Source organism: Triturus cristatus, chromosome 5_2 (genome assembly GCF_964204655.1).
Source record: "Triturus cristatus chromosome 5_2, aTriCri1.1, whole genome shotgun sequence".
Classification (NCBI taxonomy): Eukaryota; Metazoa; Chordata; class Amphibia; order Caudata; family Salamandridae; genus Triturus; species Triturus cristatus.
The window spans coordinates 1,012,593,965-1,012,621,330 of NC_140588.1; the positions used below are offsets into that span (position 1 = coordinate 1,012,593,965).

At 47.4% G+C, this 27,366-nt stretch overlaps 1 protein-coding gene across 1 annotated transcript in view; it reads left to right on the forward strand.

Moving 5' to 3' along the window:
- Positions 1-27,366, forward strand: part of MSN (moesin) — a 250,128-nt gene that overhangs the window by 155,342 nt on the left and 67,420 nt on the right. Inside the window, exon 3 of the mRNA XM_085608290.1 lies at positions 19,484-19,579. Within this exon, the coding sequence (XP_085464416.1) occupies positions 19,484-19,579 (96 nt within the window). The remainder of the gene's footprint in view (positions 1-19,483; positions 19,580-27,366) is intronic.

Here is a 27,366-nt window from a genome sequence, read left to right on the forward strand (position 1 = left end):
ATTTGCCCCTTAGCCCCCTAGCTATCCTTCCGGAAGAGGGTGGCTGGTAACACTGTTAGGGTGCAGTGTTTTAGTGAAACCCCATGTCAAGTCACAGGTAACTTCTAAACCCTAATATAGAAGTTGACATAACCCAGTGGTGTCCAAGGGCTGAAATAATCAACCATACATTCTTGGCACCCTCTAATTGCTGTGAATTCTAGTCACATCTCTTGTGGACCTACCCAGCCAATATGGTAAAGGATATAGTGGATCGATAGCAGTTGTATGGGTAGGATACCAATCGGTTACAAGCAACACTGTCTGGTACTAAGTGCTTTTCATTTGCCTTCGGGTGGAAGCAGATCTGGGAGTGGGGCAGCCTTTTTCTTTCGCGGTTCTATGCGGTTTCTGGGCATTGTGGACAGAGGTCTATACGTGCTTCGATTTTAAAATACAATGCATCTCCTCACACAAACAGAGCTTAGCTATGGCTGTCTCTTTAGGTCTAGTTACACAGCACAGCTGTCGCCGACCTTACCTGATTAATCTAAAAATGAGCTTCTAGGAGCCCTACAGAAAGGGGCTTGGGCTCCTCCCACATTTTGGTGGAAAGGAGCACGTGTTTTGATGGACAAAAGTTGTGGGCTTCCACAGAAAGTGCTTACCCTCCAAGAGTTGTAATCATTTATCAAGGCGCATGACCCAGAGCTCTTTATTTAAGCGAATTATCGTGTTAATACGACGCTTGACCTGTACCAAAAACACATGCCACTGCAATGCTGTCTCTTGTAGATAAATGGAGAATTGTGGTGTTTGCCCTCTTCTTAGCTGTGCTGCAGCCAGAGAAGAACAATCGGCGCAAAGGTATTGCTGTATCGCAGTCCCAGCCACTTACTCCTTGCCTTTCCATCATCTTTAGAGATACTGTACCTTAACATAGGACATTCCTTGAGAGAGAGAGAGAGGTGCTTTTCCTTTAGATGTCTAGTTTTAAGATTTATGGGCTGGAGAGTTTTTTTTTTTTTTTTAAATCCTTGGCTCTCAAAAGTTAATTTAATTAGCAATAACATTTTTTTTTATTTGCTACATATTTAATATTATAAAATTAACTTAGTTATATAATACACTGTAATTTTAAATTAACCTTCACTGAATCCTTAAACACATTATTGCTCCTTAATGTGATTGCCTGAAACCTGCAAACTCCTTGCTACCCCTTAAAGCTATCCTTCCCTGAACCTACATTTTTTTACTACTCCCTAAAGTGACTCTTCCCTTAATCCTGCTAATCCTTGACACTACTCTTCCGTGAACCTTAAACACCCTTATTACTGCCCAACGCTAGCCTTCCATTAACTCTTAAAAACCCTTACTCTTCCTTGGTGCTACCCTTTGCTGACTCTTATACTTCTTACTACCCTGTAGAGTTACATCCCACTGAACAGAGGTGTGGCGCAGCAGCCAGGGCAGCTGACTCCGGGGCTCGAGGTTTGATCCCCAGGTCTGGCGGCAGCTCAACCCAGCACCATGCGACTCTGGGCAATAGCTCGCTTAATTCCCCGACGGCCCGCAGCGCCTTGAGACCCTTATGGGTGATGTGCTGGCGCTTTACAAATTCCGGGTTAACATTTAAAACCCCATACTATCCTCTAAGGCTACAGTTCCCATTCCTAGACCATGAAAAACTGCTACTACTCCTTCACACCATCCTTCCCTTAACCCTAAACTCTGTACGACCTATCCACCAGGGCATTTTATTGGCGATCCTCCATGATGTTGAACCGGTGGTGAGTTAGTTTCTCGTCACTTGAGACTGCGAGAGAGTGCGTGGAACACCTCGGAGGGTATTTCTGTTTAGGAAATTTCTCATTCAAAAGTCTCCATCAGTTGGGACGACATGGAAGCAGTGGTCGAAGTGGGCGTGATCGGCAGGGCATGGCGTGCCCCTACTTATTTAATCCAACAGATTTAATTTCCCAACGTTTTTATTTTAAACATGCGTCCCCCGGAAGGCAGAAATACCCAAGGCCTACAGATAAGGCTCGGCGTTCTTGGCCATTCGGGGACAGACTGGTGGGCAGAGAAGGAAAAGGACTGTCTTTTCCTTCTTGCCCAGAGAAGATAAGTCCTCTGCTGCCGGCAGCTGCCCCCCCCCCCCCCCCCTCTCTCTTCCCTTTATTCCTCCACTTTGTCTCGCTCCTCCTCGCTTACCGAAAACGTGACTTCAAGAAATGGTTTTCAGTCTCTTTCCTCCTTTCGTTTTTTGTTCCTGTGAATTGGTTTAAAAAAATAAAAACACTTTTGTTCTTTAAAAAATCTTTTTTTTGACATTTTTCTATTCCAAAGTGCAGCCTCGGGAATAAAAGGTTCAAAATATGAAAAATAAATAGCTAAATAAATCAAGACAGAGAGGTCGCAAAGTGGCCAGATTGATTTTATTCACACCCAAGCACATCAGCGTCACTTGACAGAGTTTACCAGTGAAGCGCTACTGTTGTTTTCTTGTCTTTCTTTGAACTGCATTGTTTTCCTGGCTGGGGAAAGTCACCAGGCCTGGAGGTACTGCAATGCCCGATTGATGGGTGGATTGGAAAACAAAAAGTGTACCGCAGCTCTGTGTTCACGGATGTGGTCTTTTTAAACCATACTGCTTATGTTTTGTAATGATCTAAGCAATGGCCATTGAAACGGGTCCATTCCTGCCCCTAACTTTTCAGGCAAAAGCAATCGCTGAATCTGAATGAGTGTAAGTGTTAAGGTAATCGTGTTCCTGCTTACATTTCACATGCTTTACTTGATCTTGCATTCCCTATGAGTGTTTACTTTCTCCAGGATATTTTTTTTTTTTAGGCAGCATATTGCTCTTGTCTAGTGCATAATTTGAATCTAGTTGCATCCAGGTGTTTATAGCGGGGTACAATTGAGTTGTTGAAGGCAGTGCGAGTTTCTTTCAGTGGGGCAGTATGGTGTTAAGTGGGGGAGAGGATGTGGCAGTATAATCAGAGCTGCCGAATACTGAGGTTCACCTCCAGTCCTGCGGACAGACCTATGAAGCAGCACACCCTAGTGAGAAGTGCTGATGCCAGAAACTCCATGGCTTGGAGACAATTGGCTTGTGCTTCCACTTTTAAGAGTATTTGAAACATATCCCACTTTGTGAATGTATTTTAATATCAATAACTCCTATTAAGCCATAAATCATATGCATCCATTGGTTGAATTCAAAAAAATAAGTTGTAACTGGTCAGCAAACAAATACAAAAAATTGGAGTTTTGTGCATTCTGGCCACAACTCTTGACTCCTCCCACTCATCCCATCTTTGGGTTATTCCCACCCTCTGATTCTCCACCCACAGTTTCCCCCAACTTCCCCCCCACCCCCCCCCCCCTCACTTCGACCACTGCATGGAGGTGGGGGGTGGGGGGGGCTAGATGTGACTCCATGTAGACTTTGATTACCACAAAGCAGGACCATCTTGTTGCATTTCAGTCTACGGTGTGTAGGTATAGGTGCCAAGCCACTTTAGAAAGGGAGGCTCTGAAGCCCCCGCAGTCCTTGGTGCAGTGATCTCAATTCACCCAACCTGAGCTCTGCAAGCTTCACAATAAGAAACAGTACACTCTGTGTGGCTTTGGAGTGAAGGGTTTACAAGCGGGTCGGAGTCTTTTATCATAGACCAGGGTCAGGGCTGGCTTCTAAAGATGTGGTTTCAGTAATATCAATGGCTTTGTTCGTAGGTAGGTTGGATGTGTCCATCTCAGTGCGTTGCCTCTGGCTGCAAATAGCAGCAATTTAATGTACACGATGTACTTTGCTATTATCACAAAAATGTTTGGAATTTTAGAACCTTGCTGTCCTCGCTTTTCGATACCAGTGAGCATTGTGAATGGTTCACTTGGTGCCTCGCGGTCCTTGCAGAATTGTTGGCCGACTACTGCCAGTTGCATGGTCTGGTCCCCGTTTATCTGCAGTGCATATAATCTATATTCGTTAATTCATTTATTCAACGTTCTAGATAAAAGCCAGACACCTCTGCTTCCTTTCCTGTTGAAACGCAGAGGCACCACATGGCTCGCGCTATGTCTGACTGCACAGTTTTCACATCTGGAAATGCAGAATCCCATCCCGTCCCCACCTCCCCCATCCCCCCCCCCCCCGCCCCCCCCCCACCCATCAGAGCAGGTTTCTCCAGCAGATTTACAGACTATTATTCCACTGACCTCATGTTTTTGAGTGAGCTTCAAAATGCAGCTTAGTCTCCCTGGCTCCTTCTCGCAACCAAAGTTCTACGCCATGCAGACCATCTCCCTGCCAAAGTCTGCGGTGAGAACGAAGAGCCGGCGCCGTGGTCCTGTCGGTGTAAGATGCGTTGCTGAACAGGGGAGTCTGGTAGAAAGAAGAGCCGGTGTCGTGGTCCTGTCGGTGTAACATGTGTTGCTGAACAGATGAGTCTGGTAGAAAGAGCCGGCGCCGTGGTCCTGTCGGTGTAAGATGCGTTGCTGAAAAGGGGAGTCTGGTAGAAAGACACGGGCGCCGTTGTACTGTCGGGGTAAGATGCGTTGCTGAACAGGGGAGTCTGGTAGAAAGAGAGGGCGCCGTGGTCCTGTCAGTGTAAGATGCGTTGCTGAACAGGTGAGTCTGGTAGAAAGAAGAGCCGGTGCCGTGGTCCTGTCGGTGTAAGATGCGTTGCTGAACAGGTGAGTCTGTAGAAAGAAGAGCGGGCGCCGTGGTCCTGTCGGTGTAAGATGCGTTGCTGAACAGGTGAGTCAGGTAGAAAGAAGAGCCGGTGCCGTGGTCCTGACGGCGTAAGATGCGTTGCTGAACAGGGGAGTCTGGTAGAAAGAGAGGGCGCTGTGGTCCTGTCAGTGTAAGATGCGTTGCTGAACAGGTGAGTCTGGTAGAAAGAAGAGCCGGTGCCGTGGTCCTGTCGGTGTAAGATGCGTTGCTGAACAGGTGAGTCTGTAGAAAGAAGAGCGGGCGCCGTGGTCCTGTCGGTGTAAGATGCGTTGCTGAACAGGTGAGTCAGGTAGAAAGAAGAGCCGGTGCCGTGGTCCTGACGGCGTAAGATGCGTTGCTGAACAGGTGAGTCTGGTAGAAAGTAGAGCCGGTGCCGTGGTCCTGTCGGTGTAAGATGCGTTGCTGAACAGGGGAGTCTGGTAGAAAGAAGAGCCGGTGCCGTGGTCCTGTCGGTGTAAGATGCGTTGCTGAACAGGTGAGTCTGTAGAAAGAAGAGCGGGCGCCGTGGTCCTGTCGGTGTAACATGCGTTGCTGAACAGGGGAGTCTGGTAGAAAGAAGAGCCGGTGCCGTGGTCCTGTCCGTGTAACATGCGTTGCTGAACAGGTGAGTCTGTAGAAAGAAGAGCCGGTGCCGTGGTCCTGTCAGTGTAAGATGCTTTGCTGACCAGGGGAGTCTGGTAGAAAGAAGAGCCGGCGCCGTGGTCCTGTCAGTGTAAGATGCGTTGCTGAACAAGGGAGTCTGGTAGAAAGAAGAGCCGGTGTCGTGGTCCTGTCAGTGTAAGATGCGTTGCTGAACAGGTGAGTCTGGTAGAAAGAAGAGCCGTTGCCGTGGTCCTGTCGGTGTAAGATGCTTTGCTGACCAGGGGAGTCTGGTAGAAAGAAGAGCCGGCGCCGTGGTCCTGTCGGTGTAAGATGCGTTGCTGAACAGGGGAGTCTGGTAGAAAGAAGAGCCGGTGCCGTGGTCCTGTCCGTGTAACATGCGTTGCTGAACAGGTGAGTCTGTAGAAAGAAGAGCCGGTGCCGTGGTCCTGTCAGTGTAAGATGCGTTGCTGAACAGGGGAGTCTGGTAGAAAGAAGAGCCGGCGCCGTGGTCCTGTCAGTGTAACATGCGTTGCTGAACAGGGGAGTCTGGTAGAAAGAAGAGCGGGCGCCGTGGTCCTGTCGGTGTAAGATGCGTTGCTGAACAGGTGAGTCTGGTAGAAAGAAGAGCCGGTGCCGTGGTCCTGTCGGTGTAACATCCGTTGCTGAACAGGTGAGTCTGCTCGAAAGAAGAGACAGAAGTCTCTTTGCAGCGAGCTCCATGGAAGGTCATGTTTCTTGTGATTTCAGGCCCTGCTCACAATTTTTGTTAGCACTCGGTGGTTTACAATTTGAGCATCCTGAGTCCACTAGGACACCCTGGAGGATGTCAAACCGGGCAGAGATGTAGCTCTATAGATTGTTCCGGCATTATGTGCCGAAGGCATAGGCTACTGGAGAAGGCTGCTGTTTCAGCAAATAGGGTACATAAAAGGGACAGAGTATTTGTTTTTCAGTTGATGTGGAAGTTAATGCATCCATGGTCCCCCTATTTTATTCTCTTAAATTCTGTCATCTCTCACCTGCTGGGCACCTTTAGTTTCTGCACTTAGGGTCGAGCGACTACTCGCTTGGGAGCGATTCTTCTTCCTAAAGGGGTAGTCAGCTCAACCAGCAGTTGAAATTTATGCATTTTTTCATCTTTTTCTAACCTTTCTTTATAAAATCTGTGCCCTGTTGCACTGCTTTCCCTACTGAATTATTCATTTCTGCTTTAGAATGGACTTGTTCGTAGACTCCCTCCTTTCCTCGCCCTAGCAGTTCTGCTGAATGGCGCAGGCTTTGCTTTCCCAAGTGTTTGCAAAGCCTTGGGAGTTCCATCACAGATGCAGAAATTTGTTTTATGTCTGGACCCTGCTAATCCTTTTATCAATGGTCTGACTTTCACGACCCTTTCCCAGACCCAACATCCTAAACTCTGCCATGGGTTAATTTGCACTATTTGTAGTTCTCTTGGCCCTTTAAGAAGTTTTTTTTTAAACTAGTGCCTTTTTTTCTTCTTGACCAAGGGTCTGGGTCTGCATGCGACAAGTTGCAGGCAGTTTGGCACACGCAGCCCACTTTCCCTGACGCGTCTCTACGCACTTCCCTGGGGGCGTCTTAGAAGTTTTCTTTGCTGTTACTGGGCAGACTGGTTTGGGAATATAGAAGTTCCATTGTACTCCGAGACCCCTCTTATGAGGTTTGACCATTGGCACTCTGGCTGGCTCGCAATGCGACCAAAGGGATTTAAGCTGCTCCGGACCAGGGGCTGAGGCAAGTAGACACACGCTGCAGCAGTGGGGTGGGCGCCATGGCATTGGCATGGGAATCATGCCAGCTAGAGGAAAGAACCTTATGAATATACATCAGCTCCTTTCGCTCAGCAGTTCCCCGGCATGTTCCTCCAGCGTCTCTTACAGGCCTCCTGTTGTCCTCTGTTTGTGCTGCGTTAACTCCATGTTGAGTTCCTTCGTGTTCTGAAGGAGGGCACTTGGATGAAGAACTAATATTTGCTTTGTTATCTCTGAAAGTTTCTTGAGTGGTTTGCTCTAGTTTTGCTTTCAAGAGGTAATCCGCTAATCTCGTGGCCAAGTGGGTAAAGAGTGGTCTGTTGGCAAGTTCTCAGCACTATGTTGCACATACGGTTGGGAAAACGTTTTGTCAGCTAGGCACTATTTTTTTGTCTTGAATGATAAACTAGCATGTCCTAAAGTGCTCCCATCGGGCCAGAAAATGCTCTATTGCAAGATTTAAGATGAACTGTGCTTCCTGAGATGCCAGGCTTATGGGCTCCTTACTGTTGCTACAGACCAGTGGGATCTTCATATAGAAGGACATCACCCGGTCATACCTAAAACTAATCCTCTCGGTTCTTTTGCTGATCTTTTAGGCAATTTATAGACTTATTTATTCCCCTCCTCTCCCCACGTGTCTTAAAGCTAAACCTTCATCCGACCAGTTGAATGAGGGTTCAGTCGTATTTACTAAAGTAGAGCTCTCCAGAGCAGAGGGTGTGGAATTTGCATTTTTGGGTGATCTATGAGATGTAGCGCAGGTTAAGACCATGACGTCCGGGCGAGTGTTCTTGGTATTACCATGCTGATATAATTTGTTTGCAGTGTTTGTCAGACGCTACCTTATCAGCTCATGTATTTTGGCAGCTGGAGAGCTTTCTGTACTGCAGACCCTCAAACTAGAGACTGAGTAACCCCTTTTAGCTCTGGATTCTCAGGGAAACTAAGCAGAGCAGTTAAGGGCTGACTCTGGCGGGTGCTCTGGGCAAGAAAATGAAATCTCAGCAACACCTAAAATAACACTCAATAAATCATAGTCCAACCAGTGCTTTTTTTGTGAAAAAGGATAAGTAATTTAATTCACACAGAATTAAATATTCACAATTTATGAATATTTAAAAATATTGATGGTGAAATAAAAAATTCTTAAGTTTCCTGCAGAATAACCAGGGCGTAATACCCCGAAGTCAAGCGGGGCAACTTAACAAAGAAATCTAGTCTGTTAGTTTTATCTGCCAGATACTGTGACCGTAGGCCCTAACCCAAAAAATAGCAGCACATCATTTTTAGGCCTATAACAAAAAAACATATGGCTTTCCACTATCCAAATTCATGCCCGCGGGCTTTGTCACAATATTTATAACGCATAAGAAGGGCCTACTGTCTTTGGTAATGTAGTCCACATTTCAAAGTATAAACCTTTTGGCTTGAAATCATATGAACATTCGCATTTCACAGTAAATACAACCAGGCCGCTTGAGGATCATAACACAAGTTCTGCCCATAATCTCCCCTTGGGGAGACCTAAAACTAGTTTAGTCTGCTTACTAGGTTACCTAGCAACTAATCTTGACCTTCCAAAAAGGGTCAATTTGAGTCTCCCAACCAAGGTTTCTAGTTGGAATGCTTCCTGTGATCGCCCATAAACTCTTGGGTGCCCATTCCCTTAGGGAGACAACCAACAGTAAGAAGTTGTGGACGGCACGGCAGGCTTCTCTAACTGCGCAGTCTGTATGTTTATCACTGCTAGCCTGCTTTGCTGCCTTGTACTTCAACTGCTTAATTTCATGTGGCAGATGTGTCTAGAGGGCATGGGAATGATAGAGCGGGCTCCCTTTGGGAGGGACATGTTGCCCTCAGCCGCATGGGTGCTTTGGGGGACTGATCGCTCAGTGCCATGGTGTAGATTCTCAATAGACACAGATGATGGACTGAATGCAGAGCAAATAAAACATTAATCCCAGTCAATAGATCTGGGTTAAATCCATAGTTTATTTGCTTGCCATTCCAGTTCAGATCCAGCCATATGCAAATCAGTCTTGACCCTGTTCCTCATGGCAACAGTCCAGCCTGAACTGCCAGGCCAGGTCCTCCCTGGACCGAAAACTAGCATCCTGGGACCGGTTTTGGGGTATTACCCCATTTGAGCCAGGCTAGCTTGAATCCAGTGGCACAGTTGTGAGAAGTTGGCCTGGTATATGCTGACCACTAAAGTGGGCACCTTGTACCAGTCCAAACAACCCTTATTGATTAGGTTAAAGACAACCTTTATTGAAAGCTATCCTAGTGGTAGCTATGGAGAGCAGCCTTCAGGCCAAGTCTCGAAGGAATGTAGCTTGTTTTACCAGTATATAACCTGCTGAATGACCAAATGAAAGGAGAACCACACAAGGAATATATAAAAAAAAAAATGTATTTATTACTAAACACTCTCTTCTAACCTCTTTGAGATTAGAGAACAAAGCACACAATATTAAATCACTAGAACAGTAATTAGCACAATACACAGTGGGCTCCAGGGGGAGACCAAACCAGAGCCGGATGCGTAGGGGTCAAGTGATGTCAGAAACCTTTGTCGTTTTCAATGGCTGCTGCCGGGAAGAGGAAAAGTGACCTGTGTGATCCAAGCCTGGATCGGAGCTGAGAAGAACCTGAAAGTAGAGGGGACAGTCTGGGTCACTTCACAGTGACCAAGGGCACGATAGACGAATGCCTACCGATTCCGGGTGTTTCAGGTGAGAAGAGGTGAAGCTTGACTCTGCAGCCACGGGGACCAGGAGACGTCGACGATGACCAAAGTCTGGAGGTGAGCTGTCCCACAAAGGATGTGGAGTGCTGGGGGGTCAGTGTCCGGATTGAACACCAACAAGTCTTGGCAAATGCAACCCACGCGGTCAGAGTAAAGATGATTCAGTGAGGACCAGCAAGGTCCTGGGGACTTCCCAAGCTATGGAGAGTTAGGGCACGTCTGGAGCAACTAGGAAAGCCCATGGAAAGTCAGTTACCTTCACAGGGAACCACAGGTCGACAGACCCGGGATCGCGAAGGGACCTTGAGCAGAAACACAAAATACCAGCCTATGGAACACTTGTGGAGGGTAGGCCGGAAATCTTCAGTGGAATTACTGCTTGGGGTCAGGACTAGAAGTAGCCCAAAGCACAGTCTCAGGTGTCACTAAAAAGCATATGCGGCTGCAAATGTACGCAGTGCACAGGGGTTCGGGTTGCAAGGTCCCCACAAGGGATACGGGCCTCAGAATTGCTGTGAGCCCAGATAAACCTCCGAGACCTCGGGAACCCACCTCCTGAGTTGCAGAAATCTTCTGAGTCCTCAGGAGCTCGGGAGATGCAAACCAGTCAGATGCGTTTCAGGTGCCTGCCTTGCAGGGGAGCAACTCCTTTACTCCAAGGGAAATTGTTCAGTCATTAAGCGCGTGCAGATCGTCGAAGTACTTGGTTTCTTTAGCAAAGTTTAGTCCAGGTAAAATCTAAAGTCCTGTACTCGGGATTTCTACTTTATACCCAAGGAAGGAGTGGGACAAACTCTGGGACCCACCTATGGGAGGGTCAGGACAGAGGGGTGGCTACACCCATGTCCTTTGTTCAGTTTCACGCCAGAGTAGAAGCAAATGGCTCCTGCAACCAGTTTGAGCTGGACTGTGCACAGGGACACCAAATGTGCCCCCAGTTCAGACCTCAAAGCACTCGGAGTGCTCCCACCCAGCCCCAATACACTAAAGCCTGTCTGGGAGGTGGGCACACCTCCCTGTGACAGGAAACCTATTGTCAGGCCTTCCTCTGCTCGAGTTTTTTCCAGCAGTAGGAGGGCAGACTCGGGTCTGTGGCTGGCAGCATCCATTTTTTGATGCCCTGGTCAAGAAAGCTGGTACCGGTGTGTCGCATATGTCCCTTTAGGAGGGGGAAATCATACCTCCACACCAGTTACTGGTGTGAAGGTATGATTCCAAGGTGTTTGACACCAAACACATGTTTCCATGCAGCTGTTTTAAAGTTAGCATTTACCGCGAGGTTATAATGCACTTAAGTATATATGGTTGGCTGCATCACAAACAACCCGAAAAATAGGTTCCGAAGGCTGCAGAGGGGCTCTGCTCATGCAGGTGCACCCTCTCACATAAAACCCAGCACCCTGCCTTCAGGATTGATAAGGCCTGCTGTAGTGTTGACTGATAGGTTAATATGTGCAGTGATATGGAGTAGACCTGTGGGGTCATTTTGAATGGTCTCCCAGGGGTGGCATAATACATTCTGCAGCCCCTGAGAGGCCTCTGAGGTACCTATGCCCTGGGTACATAGTATGTCATATACTAGGAACTGATGAGGGTACCCCAGAATCCAATCTGGAGTGTACCTAAAGTACATGTAATCAATTTAGAGGAGAAAGCAGCTAGACTGGGGTCCTGGATAGCAGGATCCCAGTCAGACTAAGTCGAAAACCGTGTGACATCAGCAAAAAGTGGGGGTAACTATAAGAAGCAGATCCTACTCTCCTACAACAGTGACAATTTTTCAGCTGTACACATTCACCTTCTGGGCTTTGCTTTTCTGCACCATTGCCAAAGGCTCAGTTGGTAGAGTTAGGTGGCCGCTAGGTGCCCCACCTCCAAGATCCCAGATATGTATGGAATGCTGTGCATGAGTGGCAAATGCAAACTTGAATATCTGGGTCCAGCTGATATGATTCCAATATGGCTCACAATGTTCTGCTCCTTATGGCCCCCACATCCAGCTGCACACACAACTAAGGGCTGCCCGACTCAGTGTTCATGAGGAGTTTTGTCTTCCTCTGGCACTACTGGTTCCACCTCAGCAGCAGGGTAGCTGGCATTGCCCGCTTGCCCAACCTGGGGATGTCCTGACCTGGAGTCATCCTTTCAGCAATGCCAAGGCACTCTACAGCAGATAGTGTGCATTGCCCACTCCTGAATCATCACATTTGGATCATTCTAACAGATATCCTAGGGACCTACTCCTTCTGGGTCACCAGCAAACCTCCTGTCCACTGGTCATGGAGATAGTACGGGAGTATTATGCCCATCCCTGGAGAGTCACCAAAACCTCACTGTGCAAGTGTGAAGTAGTCGCACCCCCAAGCTCCAGATATGGGTTCCGCCGCTGTGCCAGACTTGCCTCCGGTCTCCCTGGTTTCTACTCCACTTTCTAAGCCTGTGCAGGGACTTTAGAATGGAGGTGTAGTTCCCTGTGAGGATCACATTCAGCCAATTCGTACCACATCATCCCCCTCACCCTTCTCATTTCGAAGCACCAGTCAAATGTTCGCCCACACTTGTGCTGCATTCTTGGTAGGATAACCAATGGAAGTTTATTTCAACAAGCTTTAGCAAAGCCAATCTGTCTCGCCAAAAGTTGAAGTAGCAATAGAGGGTGGACAGGTAAAAGGGGAAGCAATAACGGAGGGTGTGTGTTCAGGTAGAAAAACTGCAATGGAAGAATGGTGGGGGGAAAGCAGTAAAGCTATAGATGGTGGGTGGGCATCCAGCTACAACAGCAACACACGGACGGGTGTGGAAAAACAGCGAAGCACGGGTGAACAGGCACTAAGCTGCAACAGAGAGGGTGAGTGGAAACTAAGCTGCAACTGAGAGGTTGAGCAGACACTAAGCAGCGTTGGAGGGAGAGTGGGCAGGGAAAGCAATGATGAGAACTGATTTAAAACAAATGTGTCGACTAAAAAAAGCAGTGGCAGGGATGGTGGGACGTGGGGAAAAAGCTGGGTGACACTTAGCAGAGGCAATGGAGGTAGGGTGGGTGAAGAAAAAGCAGCATCAGAGGGGAGGGTGTGAGGGGGGGAAGCGATATTGATGAGGGAGGGTGAGCAGGCAGGTAGAAGCTTCAGGGTGGGAGAAACCACACACTGGAGAGAGGTCAACGTACAGCGTGGGATAGAAACACGTGGGTGGGGAATGGCAGAGGGCAAAGCATAACTGAGGGAGGGTGGGGGAAAAGGACTCCTGTGAGACAACAATGTGGAGTGTGGGAGAGGGAACAGCAGAACAGGGACAAGCAAATAACTTGGAGTGACGAGGTGGGAAGAGAAGCACATAAGGGATACAGCTGGAAAACACATGCATTCTCATGGAGTACTTTACAAAAAAGGAAAAAAAACGAATTCCTAGAAAGTGGACACAGTGGAAGCATAGAGGTATCTAATTGGAGAGATGAGAAACGGGCCATGTTCCATCGGAGAGACAGACACAAGCTGGACACGCTCACACAAAGCCAATGAGTGGAAAGAAAGGAAATGTGACTGACAAAACACAGCCAATGGTAAGCAATGGGCAGAATGCATTCTTTGGTAAGCTTTCCGCGTCCCCCCAATAAGTTTTAGACCTAAAAATAATGCACAGCTACCTCTGAGCCAATTTCCACCCATCCATGCCTACTTGTTCTCCTCAATTTTTCAAGTGGACGAAAAGATAGGAGTAGGCCTTCTTTTGTCACCTTCTGAGAGCATCCCTTTATTCGATTAGCATGCAGTTATGGGATACTGGCTATGAAGAGTCAAGCTCCATTCCTTCCTCCAACTGGAAATGCTTAATCCTCTTGCAAAGGGTCTGCTAGATGGTGGAGGAGAGTAATTTAGAGCGCTACATTGATGACTCTTAAGGGCTATTGCAGATAAATATACCAAAATATAAATTATGTTGAGGAATCCTGATATGTAAAGAAAAAAAAATGTTTATATATGGGTTCTGGCCCCAATTTAAAGACTATTACACCCATACTTTCTTCATGTTCTGATCTGGGTTTACAGATTAACACAATTTTAAAATATAGGGTGCGTAAGTGCAACATTACGCGTTTATATACTTTTATCCATGAGGCTTGGTTGAATGATTCTTAGTCCTCGGTTGAATCCAACATTTATACCGGGCCCAATCAGTCACACAGATGCCAGGCTGCTCAGATTGCACTTGTGCACACTTGCTCTTTGGCAATCTAAAATAAAAGTATATATATTGTGAAGTGGAAATGCTAGCCTCCTACTTATAGTCCAGTGAGCTTCTGAAATGTGGCCTTGACTTGCCAGGACTATGATCTGAAGGTACCCTACATATATTGTAAACCAAAGAGAGTACTCCTCACAAAAGTGCTGTTACGGAATGGATTTGGAACCAGAAGACCTGGGCAGGTAGTGACATTAGATTTTGCTCCCAGTTGGCTCTTCATATGGACTGGAGTTGTTAGCCACTGAGGTAAGGCCAGAGGAATGCAGATGTTCTGCTGTAAGTAGTAGAGCGATTGGAAATCCAGTTGCAAGGGACATTTTTTGGAACAGCCTTCTGAGGTTATTCTACACACATTGCAATTGTGGAAGTGGAGGCAGAGGGTTGGAAGACAGTCGTTTGATTGGGGGGGTTGACTGAAATCATCGTGATTTTGTGTATTGATACAGAGGCAGGGATCAAAAGAAATAAGTGAGGTTCTGGCAATGGGAGGCTGACTGGAATCCATCAGAGTAGGGTTGGACCTGGCAACATGCAGACAGTTGGTAGTGGAAAGTAACTGTAAAACCCAACAATCTGGATTTTGGTCAAATTAGTGAACCCCGGTACCATTTCTTTCTGATATCAGCCATCCCAACGCTTTCTGGCCTTCTGCACCATCTGCCGTACGCATTCTTCATCTATCGACGGATTTTGACATAAAGCACCCCGATCTCTGGTTGGTGCTCTCCTGACCTTCATCATCCGTTTCCAACCATTCCTAATCTCCGCCCTAAAATAATTACTTTTTTCTCAGAACCTCAGTCATCGTACCGATTGTGTTCCGTGTTTTCCCTTCTGCCAGGGTCAGTTAAGATATATATATATATATATATATATATATATATATATATATATATATATACTCTGATCTTGGATATATATATCCAAGATCAGAGTTACCCCATTTAGAAGAGCCAACTTGCAGGTAGGTGAAATCTCCGTTTATTGTGCAGATTGTCAGCTCAGTGGAGGGAAACAAAGTCCAAATGCATTAGTGAGCCTGACGCGTTTCATGCTTCTCGAGCATTTCTTCAGAGGCTTTTGTGAACATTTTGTGGAGCACCGGCTGATTAAATCTTAAACACCTGCCCCAGTGGGCGTTGGCTCTCCCAGAGCCTGCTGGTGTTTATAGTTTCATTAGTTTTGCTTCAGTGAGCTGCTCTCTAAAAATGTCAATGTTCAAAAAAATAATAAAACCACTGTGGGTCTGCAAATCGTTCCACTGACTCTGGGCTGCATATTTAACAAGCATTGGCATAGCCAATAGGTCTCGCCTTTGGGACCTTATAAGTGTATAGCCATGCAACAGTTGCATAACTAAATACTTATAAGGTCCCAAAAGCGAGACCTATTGGCTATGCAAAGCGGCCGCGAAAGTGAAAGTAAGCGCGGCACGCGTGCCCGCGCACATGCACTGTAGCTCTAGGCTGGCCTGGTAGCACTTTTTGGAGCCCTCTCAATAAGTCTCGCCAGACCAGCGCATGCGCTGGGTCAGGCGAGACCTAAAAACCTGCACCACGACCTTCCTGCCCTTAACGCTGCTTGCCAGGTGACTGCAGCTCGGTCCACTTCTATGTAGCAGGGCTCTTCCCCGACCGGGATCGGCCGTAAAACAAATCCAATATATATTTTATCTCTACTTTTTGAAAATTGAGATGAACTTCCTATTTTTAAATTGAAGATATGGACTAAAAGATCCCAGTGTGGAGAGTGCGATTACTGAAAAATCCATGGTGGCCAAAAGTGTCTCAGATTGATTGCTGTAAGTATACCATGCCCAGTATACTGTGTTAGATCTTACCAGTAATGCAAAAACATTGTAGGCTACATTATGGCCATTAAGTAAGTAATCTTTTAATCTTTGTATCAGTTCATCAAAATGATTGGTCAGAAAAGAAAAGAACTTTATATACAGCAAATCGTAATTTCATATATTGATACGAGTTAAGAATCCTTTTAGCAGCAAGTAACTTGGTAAATGCATAATCATTAACGCGTAGTCCTAATAATTAATTAAAACACTTAAAACCCTAAAGTGCATAGTGTTTGAATTAATCCGGTCTGCAGATTGGATAGGGTTCATTTTGTGCTCTCCTCTATTATAGATTACTATCCCTCATTTAAGGCGTCAGCCGAAATTCAAAGACCTCCAATAAAAGGCAGGTTTTCAACTTGTATATCCAGTACTTTTAATTAAAACTCGATAGGTGGATGGAAAATTCTAAATACCTAACATTCAAGCACGCGATGTGAAATGAATAGCTAAAGAATTATCTATTCATTAATTACGTTCATTAATACACACACTCAATGTCCACTAAGGATCTGAGCATTAAACTCCACTGTCCTCTTTTTCTGCCTGCAGGGAGTCATCAGTCAGTTCCTTGCCTGCCTGCCGTGTATATTTCAGGTAGTGACCCGAGAATTGACATTTCCCAGACCGGCAGATGGCAACAGATTCTCAGTTTAATTTCAAAAACACCTGCCACAGCCAATACCAGAGTCATTCGTTGAGTGCAAATGCTGTTTATGTGCAATAATGACTAACTGAGCTACACAGATTTGAAGAGCGCTTCTTTGTGCCTTTAATGCACCCAAAACAATACTTTCAGTGAATACACACTGCACCTTAGGCGCAGTAAACTTTGATTCATTGGCAATTTCCAGGGCAGATCCAAGACCTCCAGGACTACAAGTTCATTGTATTGACAAAGGGGTCCTAATCGTACCATGGGTGAGACCGCTTTAGTGTCTATTAATCTAGAAATTATTCTAGTTTGCTTTGACACAACTCTAGTCATTAATTTTGTCAGCATATTACTGTCCCCGATTTCTCCTGCTGCTAAAATGTTTACGGCAGATGTGTGATATTGATGCGACTTATGTTGATCACTTTAAATTGACTGCCAGAGCAGAAGTTTCATGGTACCAATTGTGCGTTCCTTCCCTTTGCACAATAGACTATAAAGCGAGATTTTAATATTATACTTTGTCTAGGCAGGTTAAGTTCAAGGCGTAAACGTGCTGATGGTGCACAGATGAGCAGGGAGTATACTATGGGGTAACACCATTTCTGGGCCTGATCTAGCCGAACCTCTAGTTGATCTTTGAAGATGAAGGCCCCATACATTAGAGTTGGCATTCATTTGGACTTTATCACTTGGCACAATGCCGATACCTGTGGCCCATTCATTCTGTGCTTCAGTTTACAGAACTGTGAGGGCCAGACCAGCCTGCTTCTGGGATACTAGATGATCTGCATGGCTACCACGACCGTGAAAGTGTGCACCGAGGTATTTGATAGTTGATCTTGTTTCAAGTTTTTGTCACCTAGGTGCCATGATCATTTCCTGAAGATTATTATGGTCTGTCATTGCCAGTGAAAATGACCTTTATATCTTCTGGAGAGCTTTGCCATTGACTTTGTGTTGCTAGACATGTAGTTTAGGTTGGGTCCGCCCACGTTGGAAATATTAACGTAGATGGATGACAAACTGGTCAGAAGAATGCTCATCTAGTCTGTCTAACTCTTCTGCTGTCGACCATCGATGATAAGTGTTTGCATCTGTCTTGGGACGTCTTCTCGGGCCTGCCTTGGGCGTACGTACCACTGCAAGGACATGCGATGGCACCTGTCAATAGCTGAGTAGCAGAGGGAGGGGCCTGAGGTGTGGCCTTCTCTGAGTGCTGCGTTTTAGGCCAAGGGTTTAGTAGAAATTTAAAATGGAATCAAGGCCAAAGAAAAGAACACTTAAGGTACTCCTCGCCTCTGGTTCAGAGCGTAATATAGGTAAAGAAGAAGAAATGTGGGTGGGGTGGAGAGGGGAAGTGTCATCCTCACCAAAGACTCAAATATATAAATAAACTAAAACAGATTAACCGAAACATAGCAGGCGGTGTAAGGAACATCCATCCAGACTCTGATTTTATTCTTTTCTTTAAACAAAAGTATAGCTGCGAGCAATTTGATATTCTAAAACTTCAAGTGTGCCAATATCTGGGCAGCCTGTCTGCCTGATCCACTTTCAAGTCTGTATGTTTTCTTTCAACCCCTGCTTTCCACAGTACAATGTCATACTCTTCCCTCTGAAGTCTTTGATGTCGCCACATCCCTTCACTCTTTAAAGCGGAACTCCTCTTCTTTCTTTCTGCCGTCTCCTCCCATGACTACTTCTTCCCACTCCATCCTCTTTCAAAGCACTCTACAAAAGCAGTGTTCTGTTGCGGATTCCAACTTTTTTTTTTGGGCTCTGGCTATACAGCATCCTACAAATTCAGCAATCTCTGCTATTATAAGACCTGGTACGCCAATTACCTTTTTGGCCAGTTAAAACCCTTGTGCTTCCTCGCATCTATTTCTGCCTTGACTACTTGAATTCTCCTCGAACTCCCATTTTTAACACACAGCTCTCTTGGCCTCACTTCTGTATCATGCTTCCTGCCTGCAGTTTTGTTTCTCGAGTATGATTGAGTGCAGTCATATCTGAAGCTCTACATTCATATCGAACTTTGTTCACCTCACCGACTCTGCCTCTACTTGCAACCTTCTGGTATCACACCCCTCGCCCAACTCCCATGCGCATCTTCTATTGTCAAGTATTTTAAATATGCTTCATTAAACAGACAAACTTTGCCGCAGCCTTACTTTTCTGCTGTTCCTGGTGTTATCCTTCATATGCCCCATCCCAACCTGAGAAAAGCTACTTTGTTGCCGGACGCATTTGCAGCAGGTTAAAGCTGGGGTCTCAATTTAGTTTTAGGTGTGGCTCTAGGAAGTGCCTTTGACAAGGCAGCTTAATCTGCAAAATAGACCGAAATTGGGGCTTTTGGGATAAATAACAAACTGAGATAAGGATGGATGGATAATGCAATACTATGGATGGATACTTTGAAACCAATAGAAAAAGCCGGATGGAGCCGAACAGTGACTGTGAAACGATTGGCTTCTGAGGTGCGATGATGGGAATGCCATCCTTTTTGAGCACTTTAGAATTGATTGGTTTTCAAGCCTTTCCCAATAGTAATACATCATTCAGTACTAGATATTTCCAGGTTCTAGAAAGTGGAAGCACAGCTGTTTACAGGGAGTTCGATTCAACTGCAACCCAGTAGCTTAGCAACAGGAAAATGCACGGAGCATTCACCAGGATGCCAAGCCTGCCGTGCAAAGAGGGAGAGAACAATGACTTTTTCCAGCCATGGGACAAGTGTTTGGAAGATCAGCATCTCTGGAGAGGAGTGGGTCTTAACTCCTGTAAATCTGCGATTCGGACCTTTAATAGCAGCCTAGCCGATCTGCTCTGCCCTGAAATGTGTCGTAGATGAGGAAATATGGACAAGTGAACTTTGAATTGACCAATTGTTTTTCTGTATTTTCAGGTTGTGAAGACAATCGGGCTTCGAGAGATCTGGTTCTTCGGTCTGCAGTACCAGGATACAAAGAACTTTTCTACTTGGCTGAAACTAAACAAGAAGGTGAGTGGTTTGTGTTTAACTTTTCAATCCTTAATTGTCCTTTCTGTCTAAGTTATGAGCGTTTTACAATTTTCCTTCCTTTGTGCGCTGGTTTCAGGTCATTGTGCATAACGTTCTTGTGTAGTTATACACCTTTGTTGTAAAAGTATTCGGCAAAAAGTAAATCATTAATATGAAGTTTTCTTGTTCAGTCATTAATTATTGGGCTTTATTTGTTTGCATGGAATGAGGACTAGTGAGAGGCCAAACATGCTTCATAATATAAAGGTTTTTTAACACTGATTTTGCCCTCGCTAGGATATTGACTCGAATATGCTGGATATTTGTCACCTGCTATTGTGAAGGACGAGTCATCTAGATGACCCCACAGAGGTAGAATCTTCATCTGGCCACGTTGAAAAACTTTAGGAAGGCTGTGAGCCACGAGTGAACCTGCTTTTTCCGGCTTGGAGATTGTTGGCTGTGACCCAGATGCCTCCTGAATCCTGCCTCCTTGCTTAGAAATAGGCCATGGATCATAGTGTTATCACTTGTCCGCCTGGCACCATCCTCAAAGCCTCCCCTAAGCTGACCACAGTGCCATGCTGGGAGTCTGTGTGTAGCTATCCAAGTCAGATGAAACGATCCAGGTTGCAGAAGATAAGGGAAGAACGTGTCCTGTTTTCACGCAGGTGCTGGCATTCGTGGCCGCTTTGCTGAGATCCTAGGGAGTTCATGTACTTCCGTATTCTATCTGGGGAAGGTGGAGATCCCAGTGCTGGTCGAAGAACTTCAATGTACGATTCTTATTCGTGACTCAGGCTAACTTTCATAGGTGTGATGCAGGGGACAGTCTAGATGAAGGCTATTCCTTCTCTTCAGAGGGTCATGGTTCTGAGATTTGTGAATCAAAAGCATCTCCCAGTCCTACAGGTCCTAGAGCTGCTGTGCATCCTGCAGCTTCTGCATGGCAGATGGTGGATTAGGCCTTCCAGTGTTGCCTATGACGCAGTGGCTTAAACACCCAGGGAGACTTTAGCACACGGTGCAGATATTTTAAACTGTCTATTCAGGTCTGCACTGTTGGATGGACCTCTCCAACCTCTAGGTGGGTTGTCCATTTAGGTCTCTGTATGCACGGGCTACAGACTGATGTCCCCATCTGGCTGACCTGATGGCGAGGGGTTGTTGGTCTGCATCAAAAAAGGATCCGCACATAAGTGGTGGAACTAAACTGCAGCTGTCCACCCCTCACCCATTTCCATCTCAGGAGCACCATTCAGGTCCTGTCTGACAACATGACAAGCTCTGTGTTCGAGGCATGTGGGCCTCGAACGGATGTTTGCACGTTGTTGTCCTGGAAGAGTCTTCGAAGTATCCTGGGATAGGTGACTCCTCCCCTGGACTACAGTGCGCATGGGCATCCTCTCCATCCTCAGATTGTTTTTTTCCGCCATTGGGTTCGGATGTGCTTATCTTGACTCAAGTTAGGAAAAACTTTTTACAGGCCAAAAGGCCTTTAGTTCGCGCAAATGCCTTTCACCGGACCACGACGAGTCCACATGTATGGCCTGTGCCCGATTCCGATCCAAGAAGACTCTCCGGAATCGACGAGCAGCGAGACTTGAAGCGCAGCACGCGGCACCGGCCCCGACCAACATCTTCAGCGCCGAGGACGAAGAGGTCGAAGAAGTGGAGAACCTACCCTCCAGCCCCGCTTCCGAACACGACTCCGGATCGGAAGACATCGAATAACAACTCTTTCACAGAGAAGAAGCCGACACCGAGGTAGGAGACTACAATGAGGCCTTAGGGGCCGAAGAGAGTAGCTCCGGTGACGAGCAAGGCCTACCCGTACAGACTGAGGATATCCCAGTGCGTCAGTCTATGGCTCCGGTCGAGGGATCGCCTTCGGGCCTTACCCAAGACCTATCCCGCAGTTCTTCGGCCCCGCCCTCTGGCCCGGCCTCGGACATTCAGCGGCAGCCATTACTACCCAAAACGACTGGTTTCCCTTCACCGAAACCGAAAGCCGTATTGGTTCATCAGAAACCGAAACTGAAAGTGACACTGGTCGGATCGAAGCCCACCACACCTTCGACGCCAGTCAAACCCGTCGGCACCGACCGCACCAAACGGGACTTCGGCGCCGACACACGGAAAAAGACAATCGGTCCCGCCAAACCGCCTCGGCTCCCGGCACCGACACAATCTGCTCCGGTCACAAAGGTCAAAATGGCTGCTGCGTCTCACACCGCTTCGAAAGCAGCACCAAAGGCACACTCATCGACGCCGTCGACAGCTACTACCTCTCCTCGACTCGATGACCCAGTGGCGCCGAAAAAGTCCACGCCCGCCTCTACAGAACCGATCGGCGCCCCAGGTGCGGCAAGTTGCAGCGTCCTTGCAACGCATCAAAGACAAGGCAGCCCTCCAGGACACGTCAGGCTCCGAGCCGAAAAAAGCTCAAAAAGCTTCTCCGGCACCGGGCAACATCACTTTTGGCCTACCACCATCCACGGCCCCAAAACTGTTCGAAATCAGAACACGTGTCACCCACACCAGGATCACACCTGCCGAACGCTCTCCTGTGGAGACGTCACCATCGCACATCATCGATGCCGACACCGGCAGAATGATGCTCCACAAGAGGAGAATAACTTCTGAGCCAGCTTTGGACTCCTACCGGATCCCGCTAAAGAAAAAACTGCCAGTGGATTCGGAACCAGTTCTTTACGAACCTCTCCATACCTCTTACCAACATCCACTGTTCTTCTCTCCAACACACTCCGAAACCGACGTTTTGGAGGACTACATGGGTGACCACGTCCCCTACCCCGGGGAGATGGACCCTCAAGGCCAACAGGACCCTGACAAGGCTTGGGATGACCCTGTAGACCCAGGTGCACCTATGGATACGCAGGACACGCAGCTATATGGCGCAAAAACGTCTCCCACAGAGGACACTGCCGCATTCAACCCCCTCATTGAACGCGCTGCGGCCAATCATGGTGTGCAACTCCATTCTGACACCATCGAGGACGATTTTCTCATGGATACTTTCGCATCCTCAGAAAGGAATATTAAAACTCTACCCATGTTGAAAGGTGTCCTCAAACCAGCAAAGGACATTTTCAAAGAACCCACCAGGGCAAGAGTAATAAACCCCAGGATCGACAAGAAATACAGGTCGGCGCCTGGGGACCCTACCTACATTAGAGGCCAGTTGCCTCTGGATTCCATAGTGGTCGCGAACGCTCGCAAACGGGTGCACTCGCAGACAACCGGGGATGCTCCTCCCCCGTACAAAGAGTCCAAGGTGCTAGAGACCTCCGGCAAACGGGTTGCAGCCCAAGCAGCTAACATATGGCGTATTGCCAATACTCAGGCGCTCCTAGCTCGCTACGATCGCGCCCATTATGACACATTAGAAACATTACTCCAACATCTCCCTGACCAATACAAAGAGGGAGCAGAGATCCTCATCAGGGAGGGACAACTCCTCACGAACGCATCCATTAAGTGTGCACTGGATGCCGCAGATACAGCTGCCAGAGCCATAAACACTAGCGTCATGTTACGACGACACGCCTGGTTACGAATCTCCGGATTCAAACCTGAGGTACAAAATAACATCCTCAACCAGCCGGTCAACCCCGACTACTTATTCGGGCCAGAGGTTGACACCACCCTAGAAAAAATAAAAAAGGACACAGACACTGCAAAGTCCATGGGGGCTCTCCAAACGCAGACCTTTCGGAGCGGCTCCTTTCGTCGCCCCGGAAATAGAGGAGCAGGTAGAGGACAGGGGTCACAGCAAACCTACAACAAAGGAAACACACAAAGTTCCTACGATAAAACCACCCGGGGTGGATATCGTGGCTCAAGCACAAAGGGCAGAGTACGCGGATATGGCAACACCAGGTCCTCCCCCAAGAACAAACAGTGACGCCCTCTCCCGACCACATAACACCTGTCGGGGGAAGGCTACAAAGGTTCCTGTCCACGTGGAACTCCATCACCACGGACAGGTGGGTCAAAGATATTGTCAAACACGGTTACTGCCTAGAATTAACCTCCACTCCACCCACAATACCGCCAAAACACCGTCCTATGTCCTCAGAGCACTTAACGCAATTACAGCAGGAAGTGCTAAGTATGCTACAAAAAGGCGCAATAGAGGTCGTACCCGTCCACGAGCAAGGTACGGGGGTGTACTCCCTGTATTTTTTAATACCGAAAAAGGACGGGTCACTCAGACCTATACTAGACCTGAGACCCCTCAACCGCTACATTCTCTCGGAGCATTTCCACATGCTCACCCTGCAACAAGTCCTACCACTGCTCAAACAGGGAGACTTCCTAGCCACGCTAGACCTCAAAGATGCGTATTTCCACATACCCATTCACCCATCACACAGGAAATATCTCAGGTTCACTATTCAAGGGCAGCACTACCAATTCAAGGTTCTTCCCTTCGGCGTGACGACAGCGCCCAGAGTTTTCACAAAGTGCCTGGCTACTGTGGCCGCACATCTACGGAGGCAACACATTCATGTCTACCCCTACCTCAACGACTGGCTTGTTCAAGCAAAGTCAGCCCAGCAATGTGCCAGCCACATGTCCTGCACCATTCACCTTCTTCACAGTCTGGGGTCCTCAGTAAATTACCCAAAATCCCATCTCCAACCCGCACACGTACAACAGTACCTAGGTGCGATCATAGACACTCTGGCGGCCACAGCTCAGCCAAATTTAGTGAGAATCAACAGCATGCAAATTCTGATTTCCCTGTTCAAACCCCAACACTCCCTTCCCGCGCGAGTGTTCATGCAGTTGATAGGCATGATGGCCTCCTGCATTTTCATAGTCCCACACGCGAGACTACATATGCGCCCGCTTCAGGAGTGCTTAGCATGTCAATGGAATCAGGCTCAAGGGCAACTAAAAGACCTAGTGTTGGTGAGCGGTCGGGCATACAACTCTCTGCATTGGTGGAATCTACAAAACCTTTGCAAGGGCCGACCGTTCCAAGAGCCTGTTCCACAAATAATACTGACAGCGGACGCGTCTCTCCAGGGATGGGGAGCTCATGTACTCAATTACACAGTGCAGGGACTATGGACAACACAACAAAAGAAGATGCACATCAACCTTCTAGAACTGATGGCAATCTTCCTGGCTATGAAAGCATTCAAAGTACACTTGTGCAACAAAGTCGTGTTGATCCGGACGGACAACATGACCGCCATGTACTACATACAGAAGCAGGGAGGAACACACTCTCCACAGTTGTCTCATCTGGCTCAGAGCATGTGGAAGTGGGCCATTCAGAGGAACATGTTCCTCATGGCGGAACACCTCCCCGGCAAGGACAACCAGATGGCGGATCTGCTCAGCAGACACAGCCACCAAATGCACGAGTGGGAGTTACACCCATCAGTACTCCAGCCGTACTTCCAGCAGTGGGGTCATCCAGACATAGACCTATTCGCCACAAGCGAAAACGCAAAATGCCAAAGCTTTGCCGCCAGGTTCCCACATCCGCAGTCGCAGGGCAATGCGATATGGATGAACTGGTCCGGCAGATTTGCGTACGCTTTTTCCCCAGCACCACTGATACCGCTGGTGGCACGCAAGCTCAGACAACACTCACTGACACTCGTCCTGGTTGCTCCAACGTGGGCACGCCAGCCATGGTACACCACCTTTCTCGAACTTTCCGTGGTGCCGCATCAAAGACTGCGGATCAAACCCGCGCATTTGACGCAGAACCATGGAGAGATTCAGCACCCGGATCCGCAACAGCTGAACCTGGCAATCTGGCTCCTGAAGTTCTAGAGTTTGGCTACCTAAACCTGCCACCTGACTGTATGGACATCATTAAGGAGGCCAGGAGACCCACTACCAGGGCTTGCTATGCAGCCAAATGGAAAAGATTCGTTATTTATTGCAATAATAATGACATTAACCCGCTAGACGCATCCATCCAAAACATAATTTGTTACCTCTTACACCTATACCGATGCAATCTGGCATACACCTCAATACGTGTCCATTTGACCGCAATATCAGCCTATCTCCAGAACAGGCAGCACCTCTCTTTATTCAGAGTGCCAGCCATCAAAGCATTCTTGGAAGGACTCAAACGAGTAATTCCTCCAAGCCACCCACCAGCTCCAATGTGGAACCTCAACTTGGTCCTCACACGCCTGATGGGTCCGCCCTTCGAACCTCTACACTCATGCGAGATTCAATTCCTCACCTGGAAAGTAGCTTTCCTAGTAGCAATCACTTCTTTGAGGAGAGTTAGTGAACTCCAGGCACTAACCGTTCAAGAGCCATTTATACAGGTTCACGCCAACAGGGTCGTACTACGTACCAACCCCAAATTCATGCCCAAGGTGATATCGCAGTTCCACATGAATCAAACTATTGAACTGCCTGTTTTCTTTCAAAACCCACAAACTGTCGCAGAAAGAGCACTTCATACACTAGATGTAAAGAGAGCCCTCATGTACTATATCGACAGGACTAAGGTCTTTAGGACGACTAAACAACTTTTCGTTGCCTTTGCCCCACACCACAAAGAACGCTATCTCCAAAGCAGGTATAGCCAGATGGATCGTTAAATGTATTCAAATTTGCTACCAAAAGGCTAAACGCACATTAACGATTCCCCCACGAGCCCACTCAACACGTAAGTTAGGGGCCTCCATGGCTTTCCTGGGAAACATTCCTTTGCATGATATATGTAGAGCAGCCACCTGGTCCACTACACACACATTTACCAAACACTATTGTGTTGATGTGCAATCAAAACAGCAGGCAGCTGTAGGACAGGCTGTTCTCAAAACTCTTTTTCAGACCGCTGCAGCTGGCACTGGTAGCCGCCGCTAATAGGAGGTACTGCTATGTATTCTATGCACAGATATGAATTCAGCAGCCCACATGCCTCGAACTGAATATGCTACTTACCAGTATGCATCTGTTCTTGGCATGTAGGGCTGCTGACATTCATATCGCCCTCCCTCCTCCCCGGCGCCTGTAGCAGCTGCAGCTCTCAGAATTACTGTAAGCATGGTCATCACTTTCTGTATCTACTCCATCACTGCCACAATGGCGAAAAACAATCTGAGGATGGAGAGGATGCCCATGCGCACTGTAGTCCAGGGGCGGAGTCACCTATCCCAGGATACTTCGAAGACTCTTCCAGGACAACAACGTGCAAACATCCGGACCCAACACTAGGCGGCGATCTATGCACAGATATGAATGTCAGCAGCCCTACATGCCAAGAACAGATGCATACTGGTAAGTAGCATATTCACTATTCTTCAACAGACAGGGTGGCATGGGGCAGTGGACCCCATGCTAGGAAGCAGCTCGCTTCTGGAATAGGGCGCAGCGCTGGAGAAATTGCACAGTAGGATCCCTTCTAGAAGGTTCCCTTATGGCCACTCAGTTGCCTGTCATTGGAAGATCACGAGTGGAAACTGGACCCCAGAGTGACAGCCGTGATCTTCTCCTGGTTCGGGTGTCCATTTCTTTTTTTTGAAATCTTTTTATTGGTTTTATTCAACAAAACAGAAAATAAAAACCACTCTTTCGGTGTAAGGCTTAGGACAAAGCAGATTTGAATACATCTTGGCAAGTCAGCACTAGCAGTACAAATATACATAGGCAAGCAAAGGGCCAAACACATTAGTCTCCATCCCAACTCAATGTGCGAGATAGGGCAGCTAGTCATGATCGCTGAGGTCAGATTCTGGAGCATCGGGTGGGGGCTCGCAAATGTTCCCCCTATA